This window comes from Lampris incognitus, chromosome 18 (assembly GCF_029633865.1).
Source record: "Lampris incognitus isolate fLamInc1 chromosome 18, fLamInc1.hap2, whole genome shotgun sequence".
Classification (NCBI taxonomy): Eukaryota; Metazoa; Chordata; class Actinopteri; order Lampriformes; family Lampridae; genus Lampris; species Lampris incognitus.
The window spans coordinates 23,000,797-23,027,048 of NC_079228.1; the positions used below are offsets into that span (position 1 = coordinate 23,000,797).

Below are 26,252 nucleotides of genomic sequence, written 5' to 3' on the forward strand. Positions count from 1 at the left end.
GGTAACGCGCAAAATGAACTGCGAGAGTCAAAGCATCATTGCAGTTTCTGATGTAGTCTGGGGTTTTAAAGTAAATTTAATAGATATTTCCTCATCTTTTTCATTCATCCCATTGAGGTAAGCCAATGACACCCGTCCGCGTCTAAGCTAGGGAGGCGCAACGCCTTGAAAATAAAAGATTGTCCCGACAGCGTTAGACTGGATTGAACGAGTGGATGCTCTTGTTTCGCGGATCGTGGAAATCCTTACATGTCATAATTCGGTTTTTTTTAAACTCTTACATGTGACATGTTATATATGCCTCTCTTTTTAGAATGGTAGTGAAAATAGGTCATACATATTATTTTAGCACGCATTTTTGTAGGTTATACATACAAGTACGTAATAGCTTATTTTGACAACACCCTTTGAATTGACTGCCAGGTTAGCGTGGTCATGCACCATTGAATGCCAATTACAAAATTGATCCTCACCTGGATATGTAAAGGATGACGTAAGTTTTTTTCACCACACAGTCTCCTGCTCAACTAATGAACATAATGGCCACTAACTGCTAGTATTTGGTCAGTCTGTAGCGGATCTTTACATTGATATAACATTGAAGCCCTAATCTTGTTACCGATGTTTGATTCCAGGCATTTAATCCTTCCCTCATGGATGAAACAAGACCTTGAGCCCCTGTGGTGTTTATCGTAGCCTTGTTTTAATCGCGCCGGTGATCAATTACACTGGACAACGTAGATTTTGCCTCCTGATCACTTGGGTGTATTTTATGGATTTTGGGCTGCTGATCACGAACACAACCTTAAAAAAATTTTCTGTAACATACCATTTTGTAGATATAACCTATTTTGTGGTTTCCTGTCATATTTTAAGTCTACTAGTATATTGCCCACAAAGCAAGCTGTTTTGGTCAGTCCAAGCATGCCTGGGCATGCACTCAGTGTAGGTGCTATGCACATGTTGTCGTAGGCATGCTTGGGCTTAGTCAGGTTAGATCAATCAATCAATCAATCAATCAATCAATCAATCAATCAATCAAGTTGCATTTTATATATATCGCTTTTCTAGCTGCCACAGCCATGTTGGCAGATAGGCTATAAAAACTTTTCACATTTACAGATGCTGTATGGATGCATGTTGAGGCACATGTTCTTCAGGCAATAGCTTAGTGAGTATACTTAACAATAGGATTTATTGTCTTCGGGAAGGTTTAATACAGCAGAAATGTCTCCAATTTTGCAACAGCTGCAATACATTGTTACATCTGTGGTGAGTATATGCTTAAGGCTCAAAGACGCACCATGACTGGAGTTATTGCACTACTACAGAAAGCCTATGAGCTCTACTTTGGATGTACAATTGGTGAGGCGCCTCACATTTGTTGTGCAACATGTGCAGTCAACCTGAGAGCTTGGCTCAGAGGTACTCAGAAGCCAATGCTATTTGCAGTCCCAATGATATGGCAGGAACAGAAGGATCACGTGATGGACTGTTACTTCTGTCTGACCAATGTATCTGGCTTTTCTACCAAAAATTAAAAAAAAAATCTATTGAATACCTCAATCTGCCTTCAGTCTTGAGACCAGTGCTACATGAAGACAGTTTGCCAGTACTGAAGCCACCAGAGACATGGAGCCTAAATGAGGCAGATGAAGATGCCGCAACACATGAACCACATATGGAAAACAACACTGATCCAGATGTTGAACCCTTTGTGCCTGGTTATCCTTATTTGATAACACAGCCAGAATTAAATGACCTGGTCAGGGACCAAGATTTGTCAAACGTTAAAGCAGAAATACTTGGTTCAAGATTGCAAGGATGGAGTTTGCTGTCACCAGGTACAAATATTTCTATCTTTTGGAACTGTCAATAACATTTGACAAACTTGTTTACGCAGGTGGACAACCTCTGTTTCTGCACTGACGTTGATGGATTGTTCATGGCTTTGGGTTGTGTGCATGACTTACAACAATGGTGTCTTTATAGATTCGTCAAAGTTAAGCCTGAAAGCTGTCCTGTTACACAATGGCAATGTCCACCCTTCAGTACCCGTTGGCTATGCAGTACACATGAAAGAAACCTACAATAATAACATGGAGTTGTTGTTGAAACACATACAGTATAACAATTACGACTGGAACATCTGTGGTGATCTAAAAGTATTGGCACTGCAGCTCGGTTATACAAAGTAGTGTTGTTTCCTCTTTGAATGGGATAGCCATGCTAAAGAGTCACATTACGTTAAAAAGAACTGGCTGCTCTGTAAATATTTCATTCCAGGGCAGAAAAATGGCGCATAAACCACTTGTCGACCCAACAAAGATATTTCTGCCTCTTCTTCATATAAAACTCGAATTGATGAACATTTTTGTGAAAGCAATGAACAAAGAAGGTGATGGATTTTTACTATTTGAGACAGTTTCCAAGAATAACTGATGCCAAGATTAAGGAAGGCATTTTTGTTGGTCCACAAATCAGACAGGTCATCAGTGATAGGGGGTTAGAAGATCTGCTAGTGGGGCCAGAGAAAATAGCATGGAAGGCATTTAAGGTTGTTGTTGAGAATTTTCTTGGCTACTACAGAGCACTACTCTACACTGAGCTGCTTCACAACATGCTTAAAGCATACAAAACCATGAAGTGCAACATGTCATTGAAAATTCATTATCTGCATTCACACTTGGACTTCTTCCCTGCTGATGTTGGTGCAGTCAGGGATGAACATGGTGAAAGGTTTCACCAGGACATTGCGACCATGGAAAAGAGGTGTCAGGGCAACTGGAATCCATCAACGCTGGCAGACTATTGTTGGACACTGACATGAGAGGCACCAGATGCTGAGTACAAACTAAAATCAGCTGCAAAACATTTTAAGCTCACTTGAACTAACACAATGTGTCAGCATCATTATGCGATTAAGCATGTTAAATTCAACAAGTTATTTTAATGTTTTTCCAAGTTCCTACGTCATACGTACAGCAAATCTGAAATGATTTTTGTGTTCAGCTTGACACGATCTATCATAATCTTTAATTTTCTTTCAGGAAGCAAAATGTTTGAAAAAAATTGCTGTCCAGTGTTATCATGAAGTAGTTTCATAGTGTCAGCAAATCATTGAGTGTCTGTGGTGTTCAGATATTTTACTGGGCTCGGTGGTGCATTTTCTTGCACATTTTATATTGTGGGTCCAGGTTTTGGCTCATGACTGAATGATCTGTTGCATGCCCCTCTGCTTTGATGCCCCCCTTTTCACTTCTTTAACATTTTAGTATCAAAGCAGCAACCATAATGTAATCCTTATTGCAGGTTCATCCAAAGAACATTATTCCTGGGCATCCAGGTGGCATGACGGTCTATTCCGTAGCCTACCAACACGGGGATCGCTGGTTCGAATCCCCGTGTTACCTCCGGCTTGGTTGGGCGTCCCTACAGACACAATTGGCCACGTCTGTGGGTAGGAAGCCAGATGTGGGTATGTGCCCTAGTCGCTGCATTAGCGCCTCCTCTGGTCAGTTGGGGTGCCTGTTTAGGGGGGAGGGGGAACTGTGGGGAATAGCATGATCCTCCCACGTGCTACGTCCCTCTGGTGAAACTCCTCACTGTCAGGTGAAAAGAAGTGGCTTGTGACTCCACATGTATCGCAGGAGACGTGGTAGTCGGCAGCCCTCCCCGGATCAGCAGAGGGGGTGGAGCGGCGACCAGGACAGCTCAGAAGAGTGGGGTAATTGGCAAAAAGTACAACTGGGAAGAAAAGGGGGGGAAGGAAAAAAAAAGAACAGTATCCCTAGCAGCTTTAGGAATTAATTGCTCATGGGGAGGGGATCTTTAGTCTCTCTGGTTGAAGAGAAGTCTTGCATATTGCCATCTTGCCACTATAAAAGCCAAAAATTAAATATGTCTCTCTGTTTGCCAGGGGAGGATGAGCGCTGAGGCGGCAGACAGAGTTGCTGCTGTGGCCAGCAGCCGGCCCGGTACTCCTCTCCAAACTTCCTGGTTTGAATTCCTCCTGGATGGCACCCTGTTGGAGAGTCACCTCCAGAAGTCAAACCCAGGTCAGCTGAGCTTCATTGACACAAGTATAACATTTAGTCTTTGTTCATCTGCATCCATGTTTCACGTTTTTTTTTGTTTTGGCAATTCAGTAATCTTTTAGCTTTCAGTTTATTATTAAGTATTCAGAACACCCTCCTAAAGATTAGCTGCATCCCGTGTTGTACAGTGAATGTACAAACATGTTTCTAAGAATTTCTTCTTTTCATCTATATCTTCCTTTCATAAGTGACCGCTATTTAACACACATGTAAACATTGAAAGGATCAAAGTGTTCACCTGTTCAGGTACTTCATGAAAACTGTAATTTTTGCACATTATATGTAAATTGCATAATATTTGACTTGCTCTAACAGAAATACATTGTGTGTGTGTGTGTGCGTGTGCGTGTGCGTGTGCGCCTGTTTTCTCCAAAGATCCCACACCAGCTCAGTTAATCATCCAGTTCCTTGAGCAGGCATCTAAGCCTTCAGTGAATGAACAGAACCAAGTGCAGCCACCAGCAGACAACCGAAGGAATCGCACTTTGAAATTGCTGGCATTGAAAGTAGCAGCCCACATGCGGTGGGATCTGGATGTGCTCGAAAAAGGGTAAGTGTGTACAGTTGGCATCTATTATATATATTATTATTGTATTATTGTTGAATTGGGAAAATTACATTTTCCCAGACTTGGTTGTTTGGTTGAAACATTATACCTTCTGCTGTGTTCATGACGTTAGTGAGGAAACCTTTCCCTAAGGTTATTTTCCACAAGGGACAGTTATAAAATTTCTACTATAACATGAACATTATTATTATTATTTTTTGTGTGGATTTTCTCCCCAATTGTATCTGGCCACTTACTCCACTCTTCCGAGCCGCCCTGGTTGCTACTCTACCCTCTCTGCTGATCCGGGGAGGGCTGCAGACTACCACATGTCTCTTCCGATACATGTGGAGTCGCTAGCCGCTTCTTTTCACCTGACAGTGAAGAGTTTCACCAGGGGGACGTAGCGTGTGGGAGGATCATGCTATTCCCCCTAGTGCCCCCCGGAACAGGTGCCCCGACCGTCCAGAGGAGGCGCTAGTGCAGTGACCAGGACACATACCCACATCCAGCTTCCCACCTGCAGACACGGCCAATTGTGTCTGTAGGGACGCTCGACCAAGCCGGAGGCAACATGGGGATTCGAACAGGCGATCCCTGTGTTGGTAGGCAACGGAATTGACCGCTGTGCTACATGGGCGCCTCCGTGAAAGTTATTTTTATCTACATTATGTGTCTCCACCCATCCACCCTCCATTCCCAAACATTTGAAGGGGTTATATAGGCTCATTTGTTGCAATTACCTACATATCTTTTTTCCCCTGCTTCCAGCTTGACCATCCCAGTGCTGAACATGTTACTGAATGAACTCCTGTGTGTGAGCAAGGTGCCACCAGGTGTAAAGCACATAGACCTGGATCTGTCCACTCTGCCACCTACCACTGCCATGGCGGTCATCATCTACAACCGCTGGTGAGTAAAGTAGAGCCATCTGGCAGCCAGAGGTGTCTGGAAAATAGTCGAGTTGCGATGCTGTTCTGAGAAGCTATTTTACGAACATTCAAATTGGCCGGTGATGACTCCAGAGCTTTCTGCATAGTCATAACTACCTTACTTAAAATCTGCCATTAGCTGTAATGAGATATGTCAAGATATAAACAGAGAACATAAAAATTATGTATCCCTACAATGTGAACAATGTGTTCCATTGCATCGTCTCATCTCAGACAAATCAGATATTTTACAGTTGACCTTATACGAATGGGTTCCTGTGTTTTTTGTTTGTTTTTTTGTTGTTGAAATGATTGAGTTATATGTTGAGTAAAGAAAGTGTTCTTGTTTTATTTTTGTTTCCCATACTTCACTATGCTCATTTTATAAAGTTGGTAATTAAAACATGATTGCATTGCTGCCAGAAAAGCACAGTCTGCATCCATTTTGAATGTGTTGTTGGTTGTTGATTTATCTCTCAAAGGGCCATCAGAACCATTGTGCTGAGCAGTTTTCCAGAGAAACAGGCCAAACCGGGGCCCCACCAGATGAACATGTAAGTCCCTGAAATCTGTGGCTCAAGCTTTGAGTTGCTGAAATGTTCTACACATTACACACGTGGCTGTGATAGCGTGGAGATATGAGAAGCTGGCTTGGTGACTATAGTGTCACAGGTTTGAGTCCTAGAAGGCAAATAAATGAAGGAGGAAAGGTCAAAACATACTTGGGCAAAAGGTGCATGGAAAACTCAAATTTTTTTGAGGGGTGACCATGGCTCAGGAAAGCTTTCAGAGATGCTGATAGTATGTCTTCAAATTCTCAACAGTTGTTGGGCATGATGATTGCAGGTCAGAGCATCATACCCACACTGCTTGGTCGAGCAGGGAGAGATATCCAGTAGCGTAGCACAGATGGATTTTAGAGTAGAGTTTGAATGCATGGCAGTACAGTCACTGAATTTTTCTGTTGTCATTTTCCCCCAGGTTGAGTATTGTGCAACAGGAAAAAGAAATGACAGAAAATATCCTCACTGTGGTGAGTGAATACAAAAGACTAACAGACCCATTCCATTCTTACACACACAACTAATGACAGAGCTACAAAATATTCAGTACAGAGCATTACAGATTTCGGGAAGTTCTGCCAGAAATTTCTTGCAGATCCTTATGTCAAGGATTTGCATGAAAAGGATGTTATTCCTTTCACAGTAATAACTGATATTAACCAGTTGCCCATGTTTTTGGGGGCTTTGAGCGCATTGTAAATGCTAGAACACGCCGGCACTGGCTGAAGCGACAAGAACGCCCTGATTTATTTCAATATGTAATCCCCTTGCTAGCGGCGTCTAGCCCCAGAACAGAGCCTTTCATATTTGACATGTATCAGCCAGCATTTCCTGTTGGCGCTACACACTACAAGTGACATGCCTCAATATACTCTATGCTCTGCTTCTGCACGTGTGTGTGTGTGTGTGCGTGTGTGTGCGCGCGAGTGTTTGTGAGTGTGTGTGTGCGCGTGTCTGCCTTAAGTGTCCCTACTTGAACGGACCCTTTATTTTTTAATGTGTAACATCCTGCATTCATTTACTGTGGCTCTAAGCTGAAAGAGCAGGCCACAGACTCCATTAGTGTGTTGGAGGGAAGTCTGCAGCTGAAGAAGAACTTTTATGTCCACACCCTGAGGACTCTGGATCTGTTGGCCGCTGATGGCACCACTGCCAATGGAGAGACTGAGTCCTCCACTGCAGGACTACGGATCAGTGCAGACGAGCTCCATTGTCAGGTCAGCACTAATCGCTGAATATTTTCAGGGCTGGGCTCCGGACACTGTTTATTCAGTCAGTGCAGGATAACATGAGAGAATGGTGACTGTGATTGAGGGCTATATGAATTAACTTGACTTGACTTTACTTGGGACACACACCACAGTATATATGTGTATATGTGTAAAACGTGTATATGTGCAGGGCACAGAAACCCAAAGGGAAGAATTTCCGGACATCGGAGATGTGTTTATATGCATCAGTTTAGAGTAAACATGGGGAAAAATGGTTAAAATTAAATGTTTGAATATGTAGTCTCAGAAATAGTTGAGTGAATGTTCACCTTAATTTTCATACCAAATTTGCATATTTGGTTCAAATATTTGTAATTTTTGTAATTGTGTTACATTTAGTATTTCATATTTCTCAGGTACATTATGACTTGGGAGCTATTTTCTTCCAACAAGGCTGCACAGATCAGCTTACCTACGGGAAGGCCAGGGAGCACTTCAGACAGACCAGGGACCTGTTACAGAAGGTTGGTCTTTGTGGGTTTGGTACTAGTCATTTCCCGAATTATTTAACTTTTGTCTTATTTGCTATTTTTGCTCTGAAGCGCTGCCAAATGATGATTTCAGACTGATAAACATGATAAAAGTTGCCTTGGGCTGTTTTGGTGCTGTTCAATCAAAATCTTACAATGTTTAAAGAGGAAACTTGAAAGGAATTTTGAAAAACCTTTTTAATAAGATAAGGGGTTCTTTTCTACAGAAGCCCTGAGAGGCAAGTGAGAAAAAAACATTCTGGTAATCCATTTTCCAAGTCTGATCTAAATTGTTTTCTCTCCTATGTTTATGATTTAAGAACAGGTGAAGAAAAAAAGGATTTGCCAGGATAATTTTCCCAAGTAACTTTTTTTTTTAATCTGTGAAAACAGGTGAAGAAAAATGTTTTGGCAGGTGAAAAATCTTTATTTGACAGGATCATTTTTTTCAAGTGTTTGTTGATATAATACTCATTTTGGCCACAAGAGGCTGAAGTGCACCACTACTCCATGTTCTAGATATGACTAAAAACATTCATGTTTTCTTCCAGATTAGTTTTAATTTCTCCATGCACTCTAAACACAAGGTAAATATATTGTGTGTTGACAAGTTATGCAACATTACTGTCATGTAATGTACTGTCATGCCACGGAAAATGTGCTTTTTGTACACTGTTTCATTGTAAATAATTCAAATGTCAAGTCAAGTCAAAATTTATTATAGCCCAATATCACAAAGTATGTCTCAAAAAAGGGCTGTGCACATGATAAATCCATAATGTAATCCTTAAAGACTAAGTGTAATGATGTATATTCAGTCAATACATTACATGACTGTAATGTTACATAACTTGCTAACACACAATATATGTACCTTGTGTTTAGAGTGCAAGGAGAAATTAAAACTCATCTGGAAGAAAACATGAATGCTTTTATGCCTGTTTAGAACATGGGCTAGTGGTGCACTTCAGCCTCTTGTGGCTGAAATGAGTATTACAACAGCAAACACTTGAAAAATGATCCTGACAAAAAATGTTTTTTCACCAGACAAAACTTTTTTTTCCACCTGTGAAAACAGGTGGGGAAAAAAGTAACTTAGAAAAATTATCCTGGCAGAATTTTTTTTTCAACCGGAAACCCCCCCCCCCCCACACACACACACACACTTGCCTCTCAGGGCTTCTGTGCTTTTCAGATAAGGGGTTTTAAAACAGTTTAATGCCTGCTGTGCAATGAAACTTACCCAACCCAGGATACCAATGAAATTGATTTGCTTTTCCATTACTGCAAACCATTTGTCCCATTAAGGCTTTAGGAGTTATTCTCTAATGTTTAATGTGTTGTAGCTGGACGCAGCTCTCCATGTCCACTTGGATGAGAAGCGTCTGGCTGGCTACTGGAATGCCTGCAGGGCCCTGACAGGAACGTCAGACCCCTCTGACTCCCAGACCACACCCTACAGCCAGATCAACAGCCTCATCCGGACACGCAACCACCAAGTAAGGACAGATCCAGCTTTACCACATTGAGGCTAGAGATTTAATAACAAAGATGATAATGATGCAGTTTATTTCTAACACATCATTCAGGTAAAGCAAATATCAAAGCACTGTTTGGAAAAGGTAATTAAAAGCCAATGAAACTCAGGAAACAACAGGGAGGAAATGAGAGGTAAAGAGAAAAAGAAAATATGCATGTTATTTACTCATCTGCAGCAAAAGTACATGAAAAGAGAAACTTTTTTCAGCTATTTTAAATGAGCCCTGTGCCTTTAGGTGTCCAGGCAGCTAGAAGCTATTCTGCACAATGTACATGTATTAAGTGAGGAGTAGTAAGTTTTTCTGGTGTCACAAGGAAGTGATACTAAGTGTACGGGGAAGACAAATGCTATTTGTGACAAATGATAGCATGGACAGTGTAGCCTATCCAGTGCTGTAACTCGTGACATAGTGCTCTTTGGCATCATTTAGAAGCTTTGACTGAATTGTCTCTTAATTCCTCATCAGGCCCTTGTTGAAGCTTTCGTCAAAGACAACGTGTCTCGCAGTTTGCCAAACCATTTCAGACAGTCGGTCCTAAGAGAGTTCCTGCATAAAGTCCAGCAAGGGTGAGAACAACTATGGAAATTTAAAACTACCATGCACGGATCTATGAACCTGTAGTCGTTTATATTGTAACAAATATACACTCACCGGCCACTTTATTAGGCACACCTGTCCAACTGCTCGTTAACGCAAATTTCTAATCAGCCAATCACATGGCAGCAACTCAATGCATTTAGGCATGTAGACATGGTCAAGACTATCTGCTGCAGTTCAAACCGAGCATCAGAATGGGGAAGAAAGGTGATTTAAGTGACTTTGAACGTGGCATGGTTGTTGGTGCCAGACGGGCTGGTCTGAGTATTTCAGAAACTGCTGATCTACTGGGATTTTCACACACAACCATCTCTAGGGTTTACAGAGAATGGTCCGAAAAAGAGAAAATATCCAGTGAGCGGCAGTTCTGTGGGCGAAAATGCCTTGTTGATGCCAGAGGTCAGAGGAGAATGGCCAGACTGGTTCGAGCTGATAGAAAGGCAACAGTAACTCAAATAACCACTCATTACAACCGAGGTATGCAGAAGAGCATCTCTGAACTTACAACATGTCGAACCTTGAGGCAGATGGGCTACAGCAGCAGAAGACCACACCGGGTGCCACTCCTGTCAGCTAAGAACAGGAAGCTGAGGCTACAATTCGCACAGGCTCACCAAAATTGGACAATAGAAGATTGGAAAAACGTTGCCTGGTCTGATGAGTCTCGATTTCTGCTGCGACATTCGGATGGTAGGGTCAGAATTTGGCGTCAACAACATGAAAGCATGGATCCATCCTGCCTTGTATCAACAGTTCAGGCTGGTGGTGGTGGTGTAATGGTGTGGGGGATATTTTCTTGGCACACTTTGGGCCCCTTAGTACCAATTGAGCATCGTGTCAACGCCACAGCCTACCTGAGTATTGTTGCTGACCATGTCCATCCCTTTATGACCACAGTGTTCCCATCTTCTGATGGCTACTTCCAGAAGGATAACGCGCCATGTCATAAAGCTCGAATCATCTCAGACTGGTTTCTTGAACATGACAATGAGTTCACTGTACTCAAATGGCCTCCACAGTCACCAGATCTCAATCCAATAGAGCACCTTTGGGATGTAGTGGACCGGGAGATTCGCATCGTGGATGTGCAGCCGACAAATCTACAGCAACTGCGTGATGCTATCATGTCAATATGGACCAAACTCTCTGAGGAATGTTTCCAGTACCTTGTTGAATCTATGCCACGAAGGATTAAGGCAGTTCTGAAGGCAAAAGGGGGTCCAACCCGGTACTAGCAAGGTGTACCTAATAAAGTGGCCCGTGAGTGTGTAAGTACAATGTTCCCCATTCTGAGTGTCAGAAACTTCAGATCCTAGTAGCTGTAACAGAATTAGTAGCAGTAGTACTGTCACTAGTCATCCAAAGGAGTTGAATCAAGTGCAACTGGACTTGGTATATATCCGTGAAGATGTTTCGCCTTTAATCCAAGAGGCTTCCTCAGTTCGTGCCTTTCTGACTAGATGAAGCTAGTCTAGCTTCGTCTTCACGAATGTATACCAAACGTCTTCACGGATATATACCAAGTCCAGTTGCACTTGATTCAACTCCTTTGGATAACCATGACCTGGATGAATGAGAACATTCACAGACATACTGTCACTAGTATTTGTGATTTTGATAATGGTTCTCATGTTGATAAGAATGATATCAATATGATAATATAACAATATGACTGATAATAGCGATAGGTATTACAATTCTCCAAGATATCAATGTTCATGCAATCGAGCCAGTGTCGACTTCTCGGTGCTTGTAGCGAGCGGGGCCTGGATGAGGTGTGCAACAAGCTGTGCGTTTGCAACGCCGTGCGGAACGCTCTGGAGGGTGAAGTCCTTGGCGTGCGTTTCCAACAGCTTCTCCTGAAGCCGAGTAAACGAATGGTGGACTTCATTCTAGAGGTACATACTACATACCCACTCGTCTGATACACGTGCCGGAATATGACTGTCGTTTGAATGTGGTTTGAATGGTGTGATAATCCATAGCTAGATTCATAGCTAAAGATTTTCACAATTTTACTTTTTAAAAAACGTATATCTTTTTGGGTTTTTCTTCTTAATTAATTCCTGATCAATAAAGAGGATGAGATTTGCAGAAAATTGAGTTTTCTCAAGTGCTGGGAAATGTGTTGAGTTAAATAGCACAGGTGTAGTAGAACAAATTAGGGGAGCAAAATGGTTCAAACCCTAGCCGACTCTTGTACTTGAACCTAGCACTGTGGTGATAACACTATGACGATAGCGTCATGTTTATGTTTTTTTACAAAAAAGATTTGCTACTTTACATTTGCGTCAAATATGTTTTTCCTGCAGGTGTGCACACGCTCATTGGAAAAAGACCGCCCATCTGAGATTTCCAGAAGGAACATGGCCAACTTCATGAAGTGAGATACATCAAAATGACAATCTATGCCCATCTTGTAAAATGCAGTAATTTGTCTTGGTAACTGGTGAATCAGTAATATCAACCGCTCATATGGTGATAAATAATGACACGTGGTACAGGGATTACAGGGTATTCACTGCACATTCACAACAGCTGCATGCAGTTCTCTTAAAATATTTATTACAAATGGACCATTCACATTTGTGAATAGTGGGTACAAGAGAGAGACACTATTTTTTGTATTTGTGAAGTTGTTAGAAGTTGCTCTTACTGACAGACTTCAACTGACCTTTTATCTGCAATTTGCACACTGTACAGAAGAGACCTATTACTCTTTAAAATCATTATAACGTCCTTTCCCTGCTTGGACTTGGCAATCTTATTTATAATGCCACATTACATCTTATATCTTTCATGTGAGTGATGTCAAATTTCTCATGCATGCAACCTCATTTACAAATATAGCACTAGATTCACGTTACAAATCCGATTTATTTGCAACATGTGACACAGATCTGATTTTTCAGGGCAGTATGGACACAAAAATCAGATTCTTTTCCCATCAGATTTGGGCCACTCTCATATCTGGTACTAGAATCTGATAGATATCTGATTGTGTCAGTGCAACCTGAGTCTTACTGGGCAGATCCGAATTCATGCGACTTTTACGTCACTCAAACTTGTACACAACTACCCGCAATAACTGCTAATACAGCTACAGCTATGGCTTTGGAACTTTTCACCTTCTCATCCTCAAGAGCTGACTCACTGTCATCTGACTACCAGAGCAAATCATCTCAGCAATGAATGCTTGTCCTACTGTTTCATTCTTATTCATGTCATTCTTGTTTTGTTTTGTCAGTCTCGCAATTACGACATTTTTTTGTTGATATGCGCAGGCGGGTTATATTATTAGTTGTAAATGTACATGTGGAGCATTTCAGGGACATAATCTGTTCATACTAATGCCAGATATGGGTCACTCTACAAACATCAATGTAATGACCAAGTGAAAAGATCAGATAAGGGCAAAAAATTGAGCATTAAGGCCTGTAATGTGAATGTAGTCAAAATAATTGTAATTCTGATTCCACTCAGGACTGTGTGTGAGAGTCTGGAAGAGCTTTCCCTGGTGTTTGTGGTGTCTTCGCACAAGCTATTTATGGAGCTTCTGAGGGAGGAGGAGAGGAAGGTCCTGGTAGAGCAGATGAGGAAGCGGTCGGCCACCATCAACCTCAGTGCCAAGCCTTTGCCTTCATTCTACGACATTCCAGGTATGGATGCCAGGCTTTTCTTTTGCCGCGTTCCAAACAATATTTTCTGTTCGCAGCTCAAATTGGAGAAATTAGAGCACCAGTGTCTCTGCAAAAATGATGTTTCTGACATTTTATTTTTTGCTCCCTTGCAATCATGAAGTAACCAAATGAAATAACTGCCATTCAGTTAAATCACCCTGGCCTACAAATGATGTGATACAACGTTATTAAGGCTGCAGCAGTGACGTAAATAATTGGTCAAGCTTTGTTCCAGTTAAACTGACATCTAAATCCACCCACTGTAAAGCTCACACCAGTGGGTAATGTGTTCATGCTGTGTGATATGTGATAGTGTACGGTGCATGTCTCAAGTGGCGGAAAACTGGTTGAGCATGCCACAGGTTGCAAAAAGAGGGCAAAAAGAGAATTTTCCCCACTCTGTGGATTAATAGAATATATAAAATCAATTTTTTTTTTTTTTTGACCTGATAACTGATGGATGCACTATGGCTTCTCCCAACACAGCCTCGGCTAGTGTGAACATCGGTCAGTTGGAGCAGCAGCTCATCCTCTCTCTGGAGCCGCGCAGGATCAGACAGATCCTCATCGAACTCCACGGCTTGGCTGAACGACCCTTCTGGAGGGTCAACAGCAAGGTCAGAGGTCAACGAGTGAATGCTTGATAAGAAACAGAACCTAACTGCTTGTAGTTTTCACAAGATGTTCAGGATTATGTATGTTACAGCTTTTAAAATTCCCACAGTTAGTTGGCAGACTTATCTGTAGTGCCTTACATGAAGTGCAGTGGTGGAAGAAGTTTAAAATCCTGGATAAACCTTACATTTCTAGATTGCTAATACCACAGGAAACCAATAGAATTGTTTTGTCGTAGCACCACAACAAGGTGTGTGGCTATACAGTCCATACAATTAGTGCCACACTAATACAGCAGCCCACCCGGCATAAATGATAGCAAGGACTAATGTACCCCTTTGTATAAAAGAAAGTTGAATCAGTTCATCTGGACACAATAAACGTTGTGTCCAGATGAACTGATTCATCTTCCTGTGATTTCCTTATCTGGATGATTGAGTATGCATAAAGACATTTGTGTTTTTAGTTGAAATATAGCCATGTGCCTGTTAGCGGTGTCTTCTGATAGCTGTTTTGTGTGATTGTCTTCCCTCTAATTTGTGTGAAAATGGGTTGTTCCCCCCCTCCCTCTTTTTACGGTGTGCATAGTGGGAAGTTCCTTCAGACTACATCAACGTGATCCTCAGCATCAAAGACAACCTGACCAAAGACCTGGTCTACATTCTCATGGCCAAAGGCCTCCATTGCATCTTGATAAAGGTCTGTTAACATTTTAAGTTTTCATAATGATCGGGATTTATTTGAAAAAAAAATAATTTTTTGTGTTTTAGAGAAATTTTCAGAACACCAAAACTCAGTAGTCATTCAGGTAATGATATTTTAAGACTATTATCTAGGCTCACTTCCTCACAAGGATTTTGCACACAAATTTTATTACAATTTTCAATAATACGTATTTAGGATTAACGCAGCTTTTTTGGCTACAGCATATACAGCGGTTCAGCCTGGAAATATGATAAATTAAACATTTATTCCATTCACTGACATTGCTAGCTATGCATCAGTGTTTCTTCCATCACTGGTAAGCAGGGAGCTAATTGGCATTGATTCTTTTTTCTCGTATTTATTCTACATTGGACAATTTTGAAGATGTTTGAAATTCATTGAATTCAATTCTTTATAAAACACTACTCGATAATGCACTCAGTTGTGCCTCACATTGACTAAAACCCCATCTCACCAAAAATCATGATAACATAGTTCTGATTGGATCCCACATACCATGTCCCGTCTTCTCAGGACTTTATGCATGCGCGGCAGCTGTTCACGGCTTGTTTGGAGCTGGTGACGGAGTTCTCCCCCAAGCTGAGACAAGTGATGCTGAATGAGATGCTGCTGCTGGAGGTGTGTGCCCACGAGTCGATGGCGGCCGAGGGCAGCAGAGAGAGGCCACCTCCAGACCTGGTCAGTCGGGTCAGAGGTTACCTGGAAATGAGGATACATGGTAGGTGGCAATGGCATGATGTGGTGCATCATCCTTTGTCCTTTACCTGCAGTGGTTCTTAACCCCTTCTACTCATTGTATATTTCTGTGTGGTAAACGCCATCCCCTTTCCAGGGAAAGTAAACTTTTATGCACTCTCCCCACTTACATTTTTCCAGCCGATCTTGGGAATTGAACTTATGACCTGCTCAGGTGCCTACTTCTTCAACCTCAATGCTACCACTACCCTCTCTGTTATGTATATGTTACTGTTATGGCTGCATGTAGGTATAGTGATCATCCATCCATTCATTATCCAAGCCGCTTATCCCAATTGGGGTCGTGGGATGCTGGAGCCTATCCCAGCAGTCAACTGGGCAGTAGGCAGAGAGACACCCTGGACAGGCCGCCATAATGATCATATTGGTTATTAATAAGCTTTGCAAAGACCATATAGAGATTGATATATTTTGGATAAAGCATTTTTGCAGAATGAACTGGCTAGATGAATGAAGCTCTGATTTTACCTGTTAAATCCTCCTCAGAAGTTAGTTAGTAATGAAGATGGAGATAAAGTGAAGGAGACTAATCAAAGGAAATTCAAGCAACCATGTCCAGACGTGAATATTTGAAAAAGAGGATGCAGTTAGATATTTGGAAGATTTTTCAGTCTCATGTCTGCTTTAATGTATTCAACATCAGCATTTTCTCTGCACCTGTACTATTATGTGTCCTGATGTTTGGTTGCAGATCTACCACTGCGTCAGGTGGTGGGTGAGGAGTGTGTTGCCTTCATGTTGAACTGGAGAGAAAATGATTATCTGACTCTACAGGTGCCCCAGTCTCTGGTCATGAACAACCCTTACATCAAGGTGAAGGTCTTCTCTTGTCTTCCTTCTCTAAAACCCCTACAAGGGTGAAGTCATTGGTCTTTGATGCTTTAAGGTTTAACAAGCATTAAGATGTATGTGAGGAGTAAAGAACATTCCTGTAGGCTTGCAGTACACATGGGCTCAGCTGTTTTAAGTTGTGTTAAGACAGCCCAAATAGTCAGTGCACTATGTAATGGTAGTGTTGTCCTTAATGTTTATGTTAATGTCCATGTTGTTGTCATTATGTTTTAAGATCTCATTGATTAAAATTCCTTACAGTTTCAAAGTTGGCACAGTTGTAATTTTGACTTTAGAAGATCGGACTCGACTTGACTATGGAGATCAATGAATTTGGCTAATAAAACAAATGTTGTAAGGAACTGAATTTCATCACGTGCAGGCTGACACCTGAGCTGATCTGAGGGCTTTTGTAGTATTAAGTGTTAAAATTCACCACCCGCAACAGCTCGGCCAGCTCCTTGCCTCCACTTGTAAGGAGCTCCCAGGTCCTAAAGAGAGCCGGCGCACAGCCAAGGAGCTATGGGACGTGGTGGTGCAGATTTGCAGTGTGTCCGTCCAACACAAGAGAAACAACGATGGCCGTGTGGGCCTCATCAAACACAGAGAATCCACCATGGGCATCCTGCAAAGGTACGGCAAGCCGCGATGTGCATTTTCTAAGACATTTTTTGATTGATTGATTAATGATTTTATTCGACAATAAAAATCAATAAATACAGGATATGAGCTCCATGTACAATTTTCAAAGCTTCTCAAGGATAACACAAGAAAGCTAATATTCTTATTTCCACTGTGGTCCTTGACGGAAGGGGATACAAGGATAGTCAGCAATTAACAAACTTGGCAGCTCATACATTAAAAAAACCCCCACTACATCCTATACAAGAGAGATACAACACAAGGGAAAAAATTATATTGGGCAATAAATACTCGAAATGGGTGATTCCTGCCACACATATATCTTAACATAATATGAGATAATAATTTAATCTAACCTGTTCCTACACCAGCTTTTTATAGCAGTTTTGAATCTGTCCAGTCCGTCAATTTCCTTCATGACTTTGGGTAACTTATTCCATAAAACAGCTGCTGAGTATAAAAAGGTTGCCTTGTCAGCGAGTGACATAACTATGTGTATCCCTAACCCAGCAAATGTAGTTAATAAGATATTTGGGCACATCCCCCGTACAATCCTCAGTACTATAACAGTACCGTATCATATGTGTTATTTTTGTTTTTGTATGTAATTTAAATGCATTTTAAAGTAAGTTAAAATGAAGTCACCTGCTGTTATAAGTATTGAATATCATTGATTAGCATTGAAAATTACATCAGAGTTTAAAGAGAAAGCATCACAGTTGAACCCACTAATAATATTGCTAAGGATACAAAAACAAAAAACAAACATAAGCCTATAAAAGACGGCATAAAGGTAAGGTTAATACATTTAGAGCTTTTAGTGGTGAAGATTTTTAGAGTTAAAACAAAAGAATTTGTTGGATGCACTGTGTATCTTCATTACATTAAGGTTACCTTTTGCCAATAAATGCTTAACGCTGTTTGTTTTAACTGTACAGGAGCAAATTCATCACTTTCATCAAGAAACTGAGGGTGAGTAGGAGATAAATCAAAACCTGCATCCATGTTGGTCCTGTACAGACCAACACTTTCAACAGTGGAAACTCTATGCTACAAATGAACACACTCATATTTAGTATTAGATGTTTTAGATAAAGCTGTCCAGTAAATGGCATACAGTTTATTGTGAAAGTATTGTATCTGAATGAGCGGCTTGTGATGAAAAGGGAAGGAGACTAATGGGTTTTGTTTGATTTCGTCCAGGAACCGTTGGTACTGACCACCCTCATCTCACTGTTTGTGAGGTTCCACAGTATAGTGCGGGTATGTTTCTCTTCAGGTTATTTTTTTCTAATCCATATTTATGCTGGTCTCTATGTTTATAATGTCACAAAAAGAAAAAACCCAAGAAACTGTAATGGGCAGTGTGTGTGTGTGTGTGGGGGGGGGGGTATGGTGGTTTTGTCTTTAAATTTCCTTATCCTGCAGTCCCAATACCATTAAATGACAGTGATTTAGGTCATTTTGAAGCATAAGTGTCAAGAGCGTTTCAGACATTTCTCCACTCTGCTAGTTGAGAACATCTCTGGCCTTACATGTAACCAAATGCCCCCTCTCTCCAGGATGACATTGTCAATGAAGTGACGGCAGAGCACCTCTCCATTTGGCCATCTTCTCTCACCAAGTAAGAATATACCCAGACTAAAGGGAGCATAGGAAGTTAACTTGGCTTTTTCCTGGTAGTTTTTCCATTATATATAGTATAGTTAAAAGGAGAAAGCACAGGAGGAGACTTGAGTAGAGAAACCTCATTTTGGATCCATCCCAGGTTTGTGGGTTGTACAAGTAGGACCAGAATTCGGTTGGAAATTCCGACCATCCGTTATCCAAACCGCTTATCCTGCTGTCAGGGTCGTGGGACAGTTGGACTTAACCATCCAAAATTATTTGGGTTCTTGCATGCTTTATTTAGAACGACTTTTATTTATTTATTCTATTACTTTATTGATCCCCGTGGGGAAATTCTTCCTCTGCATTTAACCCATCCGAGCTGTGTAGCTAGGAGCAGTGGGCAGCTGCCGTGCAGCGCCTGGGGACCAACTCCAGTTCATCTTGCCATGCCTCGGTTAGGAGCACAGACAGGAGCATGCATGTCTTTTTGATGGTGTTTTTTTTTTCTTGTCTATTGCTTTATTAGACAGTTTACAATGATCCCAATTCTTGGGGTCAACTGTCCAAAGTAACGGGGAGTACAGAAGAGAGATAAAGAAGAGAGTGCAGGCAGGGTGGAATGGGTGGAGAAGAGTGTCAGGAGTGATTTGCGACAGAAGGGTACCAGCAAGAGTCAAAGGGAAGGCTTACTAGGTGGTTGTGAGACCAGGTATGTTATATGGTTTGGAGACAGTGGCACTGATGAAAAGACAGGAGGCATAGCTGGAGGTGACAGAGTTGAAGATGCTAAGATTTTCATTGGGAGAGACAAAGAAGGCCAGGATTAGGAATGATTATATTAGAGGGACAGCTCAGGTTAGACGGTTTGGGGACAAAGCAAGAGAGGCAAGATTGAGATGGCTTGGACATGTGTGGAGGAGAGATGCTGGGTATATTGGGAGAAGGATGCTGAATATGGAGCTGCCAGGAAAGGGGAAAAGAGGAAGGCCAAAGAGGAGGTTTATGGATGTGTTGAGTGAAGACATGCAGGTGGCTGGTGTGACGGAGGAAGGTGCAGAGGACAGGAAGAACTGGAAACCGACGATCCGCTGTGGCGTCCCCTAATGGGAGCAGCCGAAAGTAGTAGTAGACAGTTTATAATCAGAGGTGGAAAACTCCGCTTCAGAAAGTAGAAGTACTAACCATGTATTTGCTCCACCCATGCACTAAACCAGCTGATTCTAATTAGCACAACACTTCAGCCAGGTAGGAGAACTAATTAGTGAAATCAGCTGGTTTAGTCCATGGGTGGAGGAATACATGGTTAGTACTCCAACTTTCTGAAGCTGGGTTTTCCACCTCTTTTCAATGGAGCATGTCAGGGAAGGTGGCATGCTGAGAAAAGGGGTCAAGCTTTGGTGTATGACGCTCCATCACACCCAAATGCACCCTTTCTGGATTTTAAGTGTTTGAGTCTGCTTACTGTTGCACAAGTCCATTTCCATTCAGGAATGAATAGAGTTTATCTTATTTTCATTAGGTAACATCAGTTTGTTAATTTGTTCAACGACTGAACCCTAGATTTGTTCGTAGATTGTCAATAACCCAGTAACTGAACTCTTTGTGTGCCATCCAGCATTCAAGCAGTGGATGTGGAGGCTGTGGCTGTGACGGTCAAAGAGCTCGTCTCGTACGCCCTCACCCTGAACCCCAACAACCAGTCCTGGCTCATCACACAGGCTGACATCTATTTTGGTAAGAACCACAAAGCGGCAAGATCCCAGGGCTTTGGGCTTTCACGACATCATGCAGTCTCTGGTTTTCTTCACTTGGAACTGTTAACAAAAATCACTTACCATATTCTTTCACTGAGTGTTATGAGGAAAGGGGAAGGCTTCGTTTGGGGTTTTGTCACTCACTAAAAAAGCAAACTTGGGAAAAGTCGTGTGCAAATGGTTCTCGCTGTTTATTTTAACTTGTTTTGAGTACCTGATGAATGGGAGTTGCACAACAAAAGTTTAGTACTCTCTCAAAGAACATTATTTAATGTCTGTACTGCTAGTTATATTTTTTGATTCCTTCTCTCACTAGTAACCAACCAATACTCTGCTGCCCTGCACTTCTACCTCCAGGCCGGGGCTGTATGCTCTGACTTCTTCACCAAAGCCATTCCTCCTGATGTCTACACAGATCAGGTAGATAAGCGAGATGACAATTTGTACACCTTTAGCCCTATATTTGTAATGAACTGAACTTGGAAGTGATTATATTTGTGGGAGGCCAATTCTCCTTCATTATAATGACTTCATTAGTGTTCAAAGCTCAATAGCTGGAAGCAGTGTGCAGTGATCTATGATTTTCATGTCTTTATGCATGCCCAGTAATCCAGGTAAGAAAATCAAAGAAAGTTGACTCAGTTCATCTGGACACAACGTTTATTGAGAGAAACGTTTCATCACTCATCTAAGTGGCCTGTTCAGTCTCAACTGACTGCAGGTATCCCCACCCTTATAAACAATACAGTGGCATAACGACCAGGAACAACGATGGATTTCATATGCAAATTGCCGTGAGCATTAACTAGTTGCTATGGCCATGTGTACTATTCACAGAGGATTTGGGAATGGATGCAATCACAGCATTGTAAGATGGTGACAGATGTACTCTAGGCCCCCCTCGATCATTATGGAGGGGCGTGAAGGGTGGGGTTGTTTAGTAATTTCATACTGACTACCTGGACTGGTTCCACAGGTGGATGAAACAATTGTCCGCATCTGCCTCCATAATGATGGAGAGGGATGAAACAATGGTCTCTTATGATGTTAAGTCTCTCTTCACGTGCATTCCTGTTGATGAACCAGTGGTAGTAGTCTGTATGAAATTACAAAACGACCCCACCCTAAGCTATAGGACCACCCTTAACACTGACCAGTGTGTCTGCTGCTGAAACTGTGTCTTCAGTCCATGTACTTCACATAAAGGGGGCAGTACTATAGGCAGAAGCATGGATGTGCTATGGGTTTCCCAGTTTCACCTATAGTGGCCAACTTGTATATGGAGGAAGTGGAAAAGAGTTCTGATGTCTTTTCCAGGGACACCACCTACCCATTGGTTCAGATTTGTGGACGACACCTGGGTTAAAATTGAATCCCAAGACATACCACATTTCACTGACAACATTAACTCTGTGGACAACCACATCAAGTTCACCAGAGAGGATGTGAAAAATGACAGGTTAGCCTTCTTAGACTGTGAAATTGCAATTGGTGATGGGGGACATTTGATTGTTGATGTTTACCTTAAACCAACACATACTGATCAGTACTTAAGGTTTGACTTGTCAGCCACTGGAGCACAAACTAGGAGTCATCAGGATGCTGTACCACCGAGCTGACAACGTCCCCACCGACACAGCGGCCGGGAAACGGGAGAAATCCTACATTAAACGTGTCCTGATTAAGTGTGGTTATCCTAACTGGGCATTTGTCAAAGCCAGGAAGATGCCCAAACAATGCACCAGCCAATCGAAGACAGGAGGATGACAACAGCTGCCTAAGCGTAAACCAGTGGTGATTCCGTATGTGGCGGGAGTGTTGGAGCAGTTTAGATGCATATTTTCCAAACACCGCGTGTCACCTGCTTTCAAACCTCAAAACACACTGCGCCAGAAGTTGGTCCACCCCAAGGATCGGGCCCCCGGGCACAAACAGAGCAATATAGTGTACGCTGTTAAGAGCTGGGAGGATTGCTGTGACTTGTACTTTGGGGAAACCAAACAGACCATGGCCAGGGGGATGGCACAACACAGGAGAGCTAACACGTCAGGCCAGGACTCCGCAGTCAGTGGCCACTCTTTCAAGGATGAGGATGTGCACATCCTTGGTAGGGAGGAACGCTGGTTTGAACGGGGTGTCAAAGAGGCCATCTCTGTGAAGAGGGAACGACCAGCCCTGAACCGAAGGGGGCGGGGGGGGGCTAAGCTCTGTGAATAGTACACATGGCCATTGAAACTCTAGTTAATGCTCACGGCAATTTGCATATGTAACTCATCGTTGTTTTCAGTCGTTATGCCACTGTATTGTTTATAAGGTGGGGGATACCTGCAGTCAGTTGACTGAAGAGGTCACTTGAGTGAAGTGTTTCTCTCTCAATAAACGTTATGTCCAGATGAACCGATTCAGCATTGTTTGATTTTTGTTACCTTTAAGGTATTTAGTTAGTACTCTTATCCACAACAACACGGGTTCAACTGTAGAATAGGCCAGTTACTAGATGACTATATTTTCAATTGACCAGTAGTAAAGAGTGCAGTGTTTAGTCATTTGCACATGAAGCTGGTGAACGTAAATGGATGTGGCCATTAACTAGAGTTTCGAGTTTAATGGTCACACCCATATTTGCACATGAGGCTAGTCGTTGGTTTCATCGTTATGCATCTGTCGCCATCTTACAATGCTGTGATTACAACAATCCATAATCCTCTGTGAATAGTGCACATGGCCTTTGAAACTCTAGTCAGTGGTCACACCCATATTTGCATATGAAACTTTTCGATGGTTTCAGTCGTTAGGGAACTGTATTGTACTGTATTGTTTATATGGGGTGGGGATGCCTGCAGTCAGTTTAGGCTGAAGAGGTCACTCAGATGAGTAATGAAACGTGTCTGTCAATAAACGTATCCAGATGAACTGATTCAGCCTTCTTTTATTTTCTTACCTGGATTATTGAGCATGACAACATGCCTATGAACCCAAAAAAAAGGTACCATAAAAGAAGTGCGAAAAGAAACTAAGCAAAAAGAAAAGCAGACACTTAAGGAAAACAGCTTTAACAGTTTAGTGAAATTTTCAGTCTCCTTCTCTACACTTGAATTTACTGAGTGCCAGTGAACCTGAACCCTGACATCACGGCCCTCCTTTGCAGGTCCTGAAGAGGATGATCAAATGCTGCTCGATGATGAACTGCCACACGCAGGTCAGAACTCCAGATGCTCCAGTTACCTTGAGTAAAATAGTGTTTTTTGCTGGTTACTTTGCTGTTTGAGTTTGAGAAGTTGCAGGGTGTCCTCATTCAGACATTTTAAATTCATTAAACATCAGAGGACTTTGAGTCAGGATGTTCTGGTTTTTCCAGGTGACTTAACAGATCACTGCAAAATACTAATAACAATTCAGCCATCCATCCATCCATCCATCCATTATCCAAACCACTTACCCTGATCTCAGGGTTGCGGGGATGCTTGAGCCTATCCCAGCAGTCATTGGGCGGCAGGCGGGGAGACACCCTGGACAGGCCGCCAGGCCATCACAGGGCCGACACACACCCACACCCACATACCCACACCCACACATATTCACACCTAGGGACAATTTAGTACAGCCGATTCACCTGACCTACATGTCTTTGGACTGTGGGAGGAAACTGGAGCACCTGGAGGAAACCCACGCAGACACGGGGAGAACATGTAAACTAGCAGTAGCAATTCAGTCGGGTAGAAATAAAATTAAACTCACAATACTGTGCAGCTAGACGTGTCACGTCAGACATGCTAGCCATTGGGCTTCAATAAGATTTGAATTTATCTTGTTAAAACTTCTCAAAATTTCAGTTTCTCTTGATTTTCTGTATATAACAGAATACTTTAGTGATGGGATTATGCAGTCTAGACGTGGCAACTTTTAATGTGATCATTATAATGATGGACTCTCATGTTGTCCCTCTTGTGTGCCAGGTTGCCGTTCTTTGCCAGTTTCTAAGAGAAGTGGACTACATGACAGCATTCAAAGCTCTCCAAGAACAGAACAGGTGCTAAAGCATATAACACACCAGACAATAGTAATAGTTAAGTCATCCCTGAGCTTTGCTTAAGTTCATATCTTGTGTTTTCTTCAGTCATGATGCCATGGACTCATTTTACGACTACATCTGGGACGTCACCATCTTGGAATATCTCACACGTATCCTTCCATGTGCTTTGCAGACAATTAGAGCAAATCCTCAGTGTTTAAAAAAAAAATAATTAGCGACTATACTCATTTAGTTGCAACACATTTATATAAACCATCTTACAGTTCAGTGCCTCATGAAGGGTATTTGGTTGGGGAAATCAGGTAAGGGTCACCAAAATACTTAGTCCCCACTCCCCACCTGCTAGATGGGTGCTGCACTAGCTGGGTGACCCTGTGCAACCCTATGTAAAGAGAATTTCCCCATGTCGTGTAGTCATGCATCAAAGTCCTCACTATGTATATTTAACCCACAGAATGAACAGGTGGTCACCATGTTTTGTACAATGTACTGCTTTATGCATTTTCTTTTGTAGCGGTTATGTCTTCTTGATTTTTTTACTTAGACATACACCACAAAAGGGGTGAGAGTGAAAAGAGACAAATGGCAGTAAGTAGACCCCCCCCCCCTCCTAATTCAACACTTTTTTTGTAAGCCACCCTTCGTGTATATATAGTCAGACACAAAATGATTGACAGGTAAAGCTGTCTTCATTCACGCAGGCTTGTGCCTTGAATTACTTCATTTATCTGTAATGCATGAAAAGGTCTCAGTAGTAGGTGACAAGACTGCAGTCAGCACAGATCCCTCAGTTAATTCTTTTTTTAATCTTTTCTCAGATTAAGGCGATTGGGCAGACAGAGCTGAACGCCAGCAACCCAGAAGAAGTACTGCAGCTGGCTGCACAGAAGAGGAAGAAGAAATTCCTGCAAGCTATGGCTAAACTCTACTTCTGAAAATGACAAGGACATTTTTTAGTGTTGGAAAAAAAAATTAACATTTTATTTTTGTGGTAGAAAATAAACCTTTTCAAATAAATAGTTATTGATTCATTGATCTGTACATTTTTAGATGCACAAAAAGGTGTTTGTTTTTAGAAAAATAAAAGCAAATTGGCAATGGTACATTCCCCTGAGGTATACAATCAATGCCCTGGGTTTCTTAACAGCACCCATCATAAATAATTTGTTAATGATTTCAGTTGAATGGTGTTCAACAGATTTTACCCATTGAACATAAACACGTTTTACTAAAACATAAATTGCATCTACCAGATCCAAGAAATGAATGTCACCTTGGCTATGCAAAACAAAATTCATGGAAAGCAAACTTTTCTTTACTGTTTGTATTAAATAGTTTACATTTTCTCAATCTAAGCCAAGTCAACATGGCATTCATTGATCAGCCATAGTTGAGCACCTCACCATTAATGTGCCAATAGCACACAGCTTCAAAAATGCAGCTGCAACTCCTGGGACAAAATTAGGCTTTGGCCAAAATTTCAAGTTTCTATCAAACGCAAGGACTGGAATCATTTTCATCCAGCCATGACTTCAGTCCCATTATGGCAGTCTGGACCCCTTGGTTTTGAGGGGATATCTATCAAG

General features: G+C 41.8%; 1 protein-coding gene across 1 annotated transcript; it reads left to right on the forward strand.

Annotated features, from left to right (window-relative positions):
* The first annotated feature begins 20 nt into the window (after positions 1–20).
* Positions 21–25,631, forward strand: ints8 (integrator complex subunit 8). Its single transcript, XM_056298196.1, has 28 exons — positions 21–117; positions 3,920–4,058; positions 4,473–4,647; positions 5,416–5,556; positions 6,059–6,130; positions 6,558–6,609; positions 7,174–7,356; positions 7,767–7,874; positions 9,227–9,379; positions 9,887–9,987; positions 11,775–11,916; positions 12,331–12,401; positions 13,502–13,677; positions 14,185–14,315; positions 14,902–15,012; positions 15,553–15,757; positions 16,487–16,608; positions 17,075–17,259; positions 18,207–18,240; positions 18,472–18,531; positions 18,831–18,892; positions 20,495–20,613; positions 20,950–21,053; positions 23,782–23,832; positions 24,590–24,663; positions 24,751–24,815; positions 25,211–25,254; positions 25,485–25,631. The coding sequence occupies exons 2-28, from the start codon at positions 3,926–3,928 to the stop codon at positions 25,599–25,601; spliced, it is 2,991 nt and encodes a 996-aa protein (XP_056154171.1). The 5' UTR covers positions 21–117; positions 3,920–3,925; the 3' UTR covers positions 25,602–25,631.
* The last annotated feature ends 621 nt before the right edge of the window (positions 25,632–26,252 follow it).

Bases quoted from the DNA above. Each gene is read 5' to 3' on its own strand.
- ints8 (XM_056298196.1), top strand. From the start codon at position 3,926: ATGAGCGCTGAGGCGGCAGACAGAGTTGCTGCTGTGGCCAGCAGCCGG. The intron at 11,917-12,330 runs GTACATACTACA...TTTTTCCTGCAG, and splicing joins TGGTGGACTTCATTCTAGAG to GTGTGCACACGCTCATTGGA. The intron at 17,260-18,206 runs GTACGGCAAGCC...TTAACTGTACAG, and splicing joins ACCATGGGCATCCTGCAAAG to GAGCAAATTCATCACTTTCA.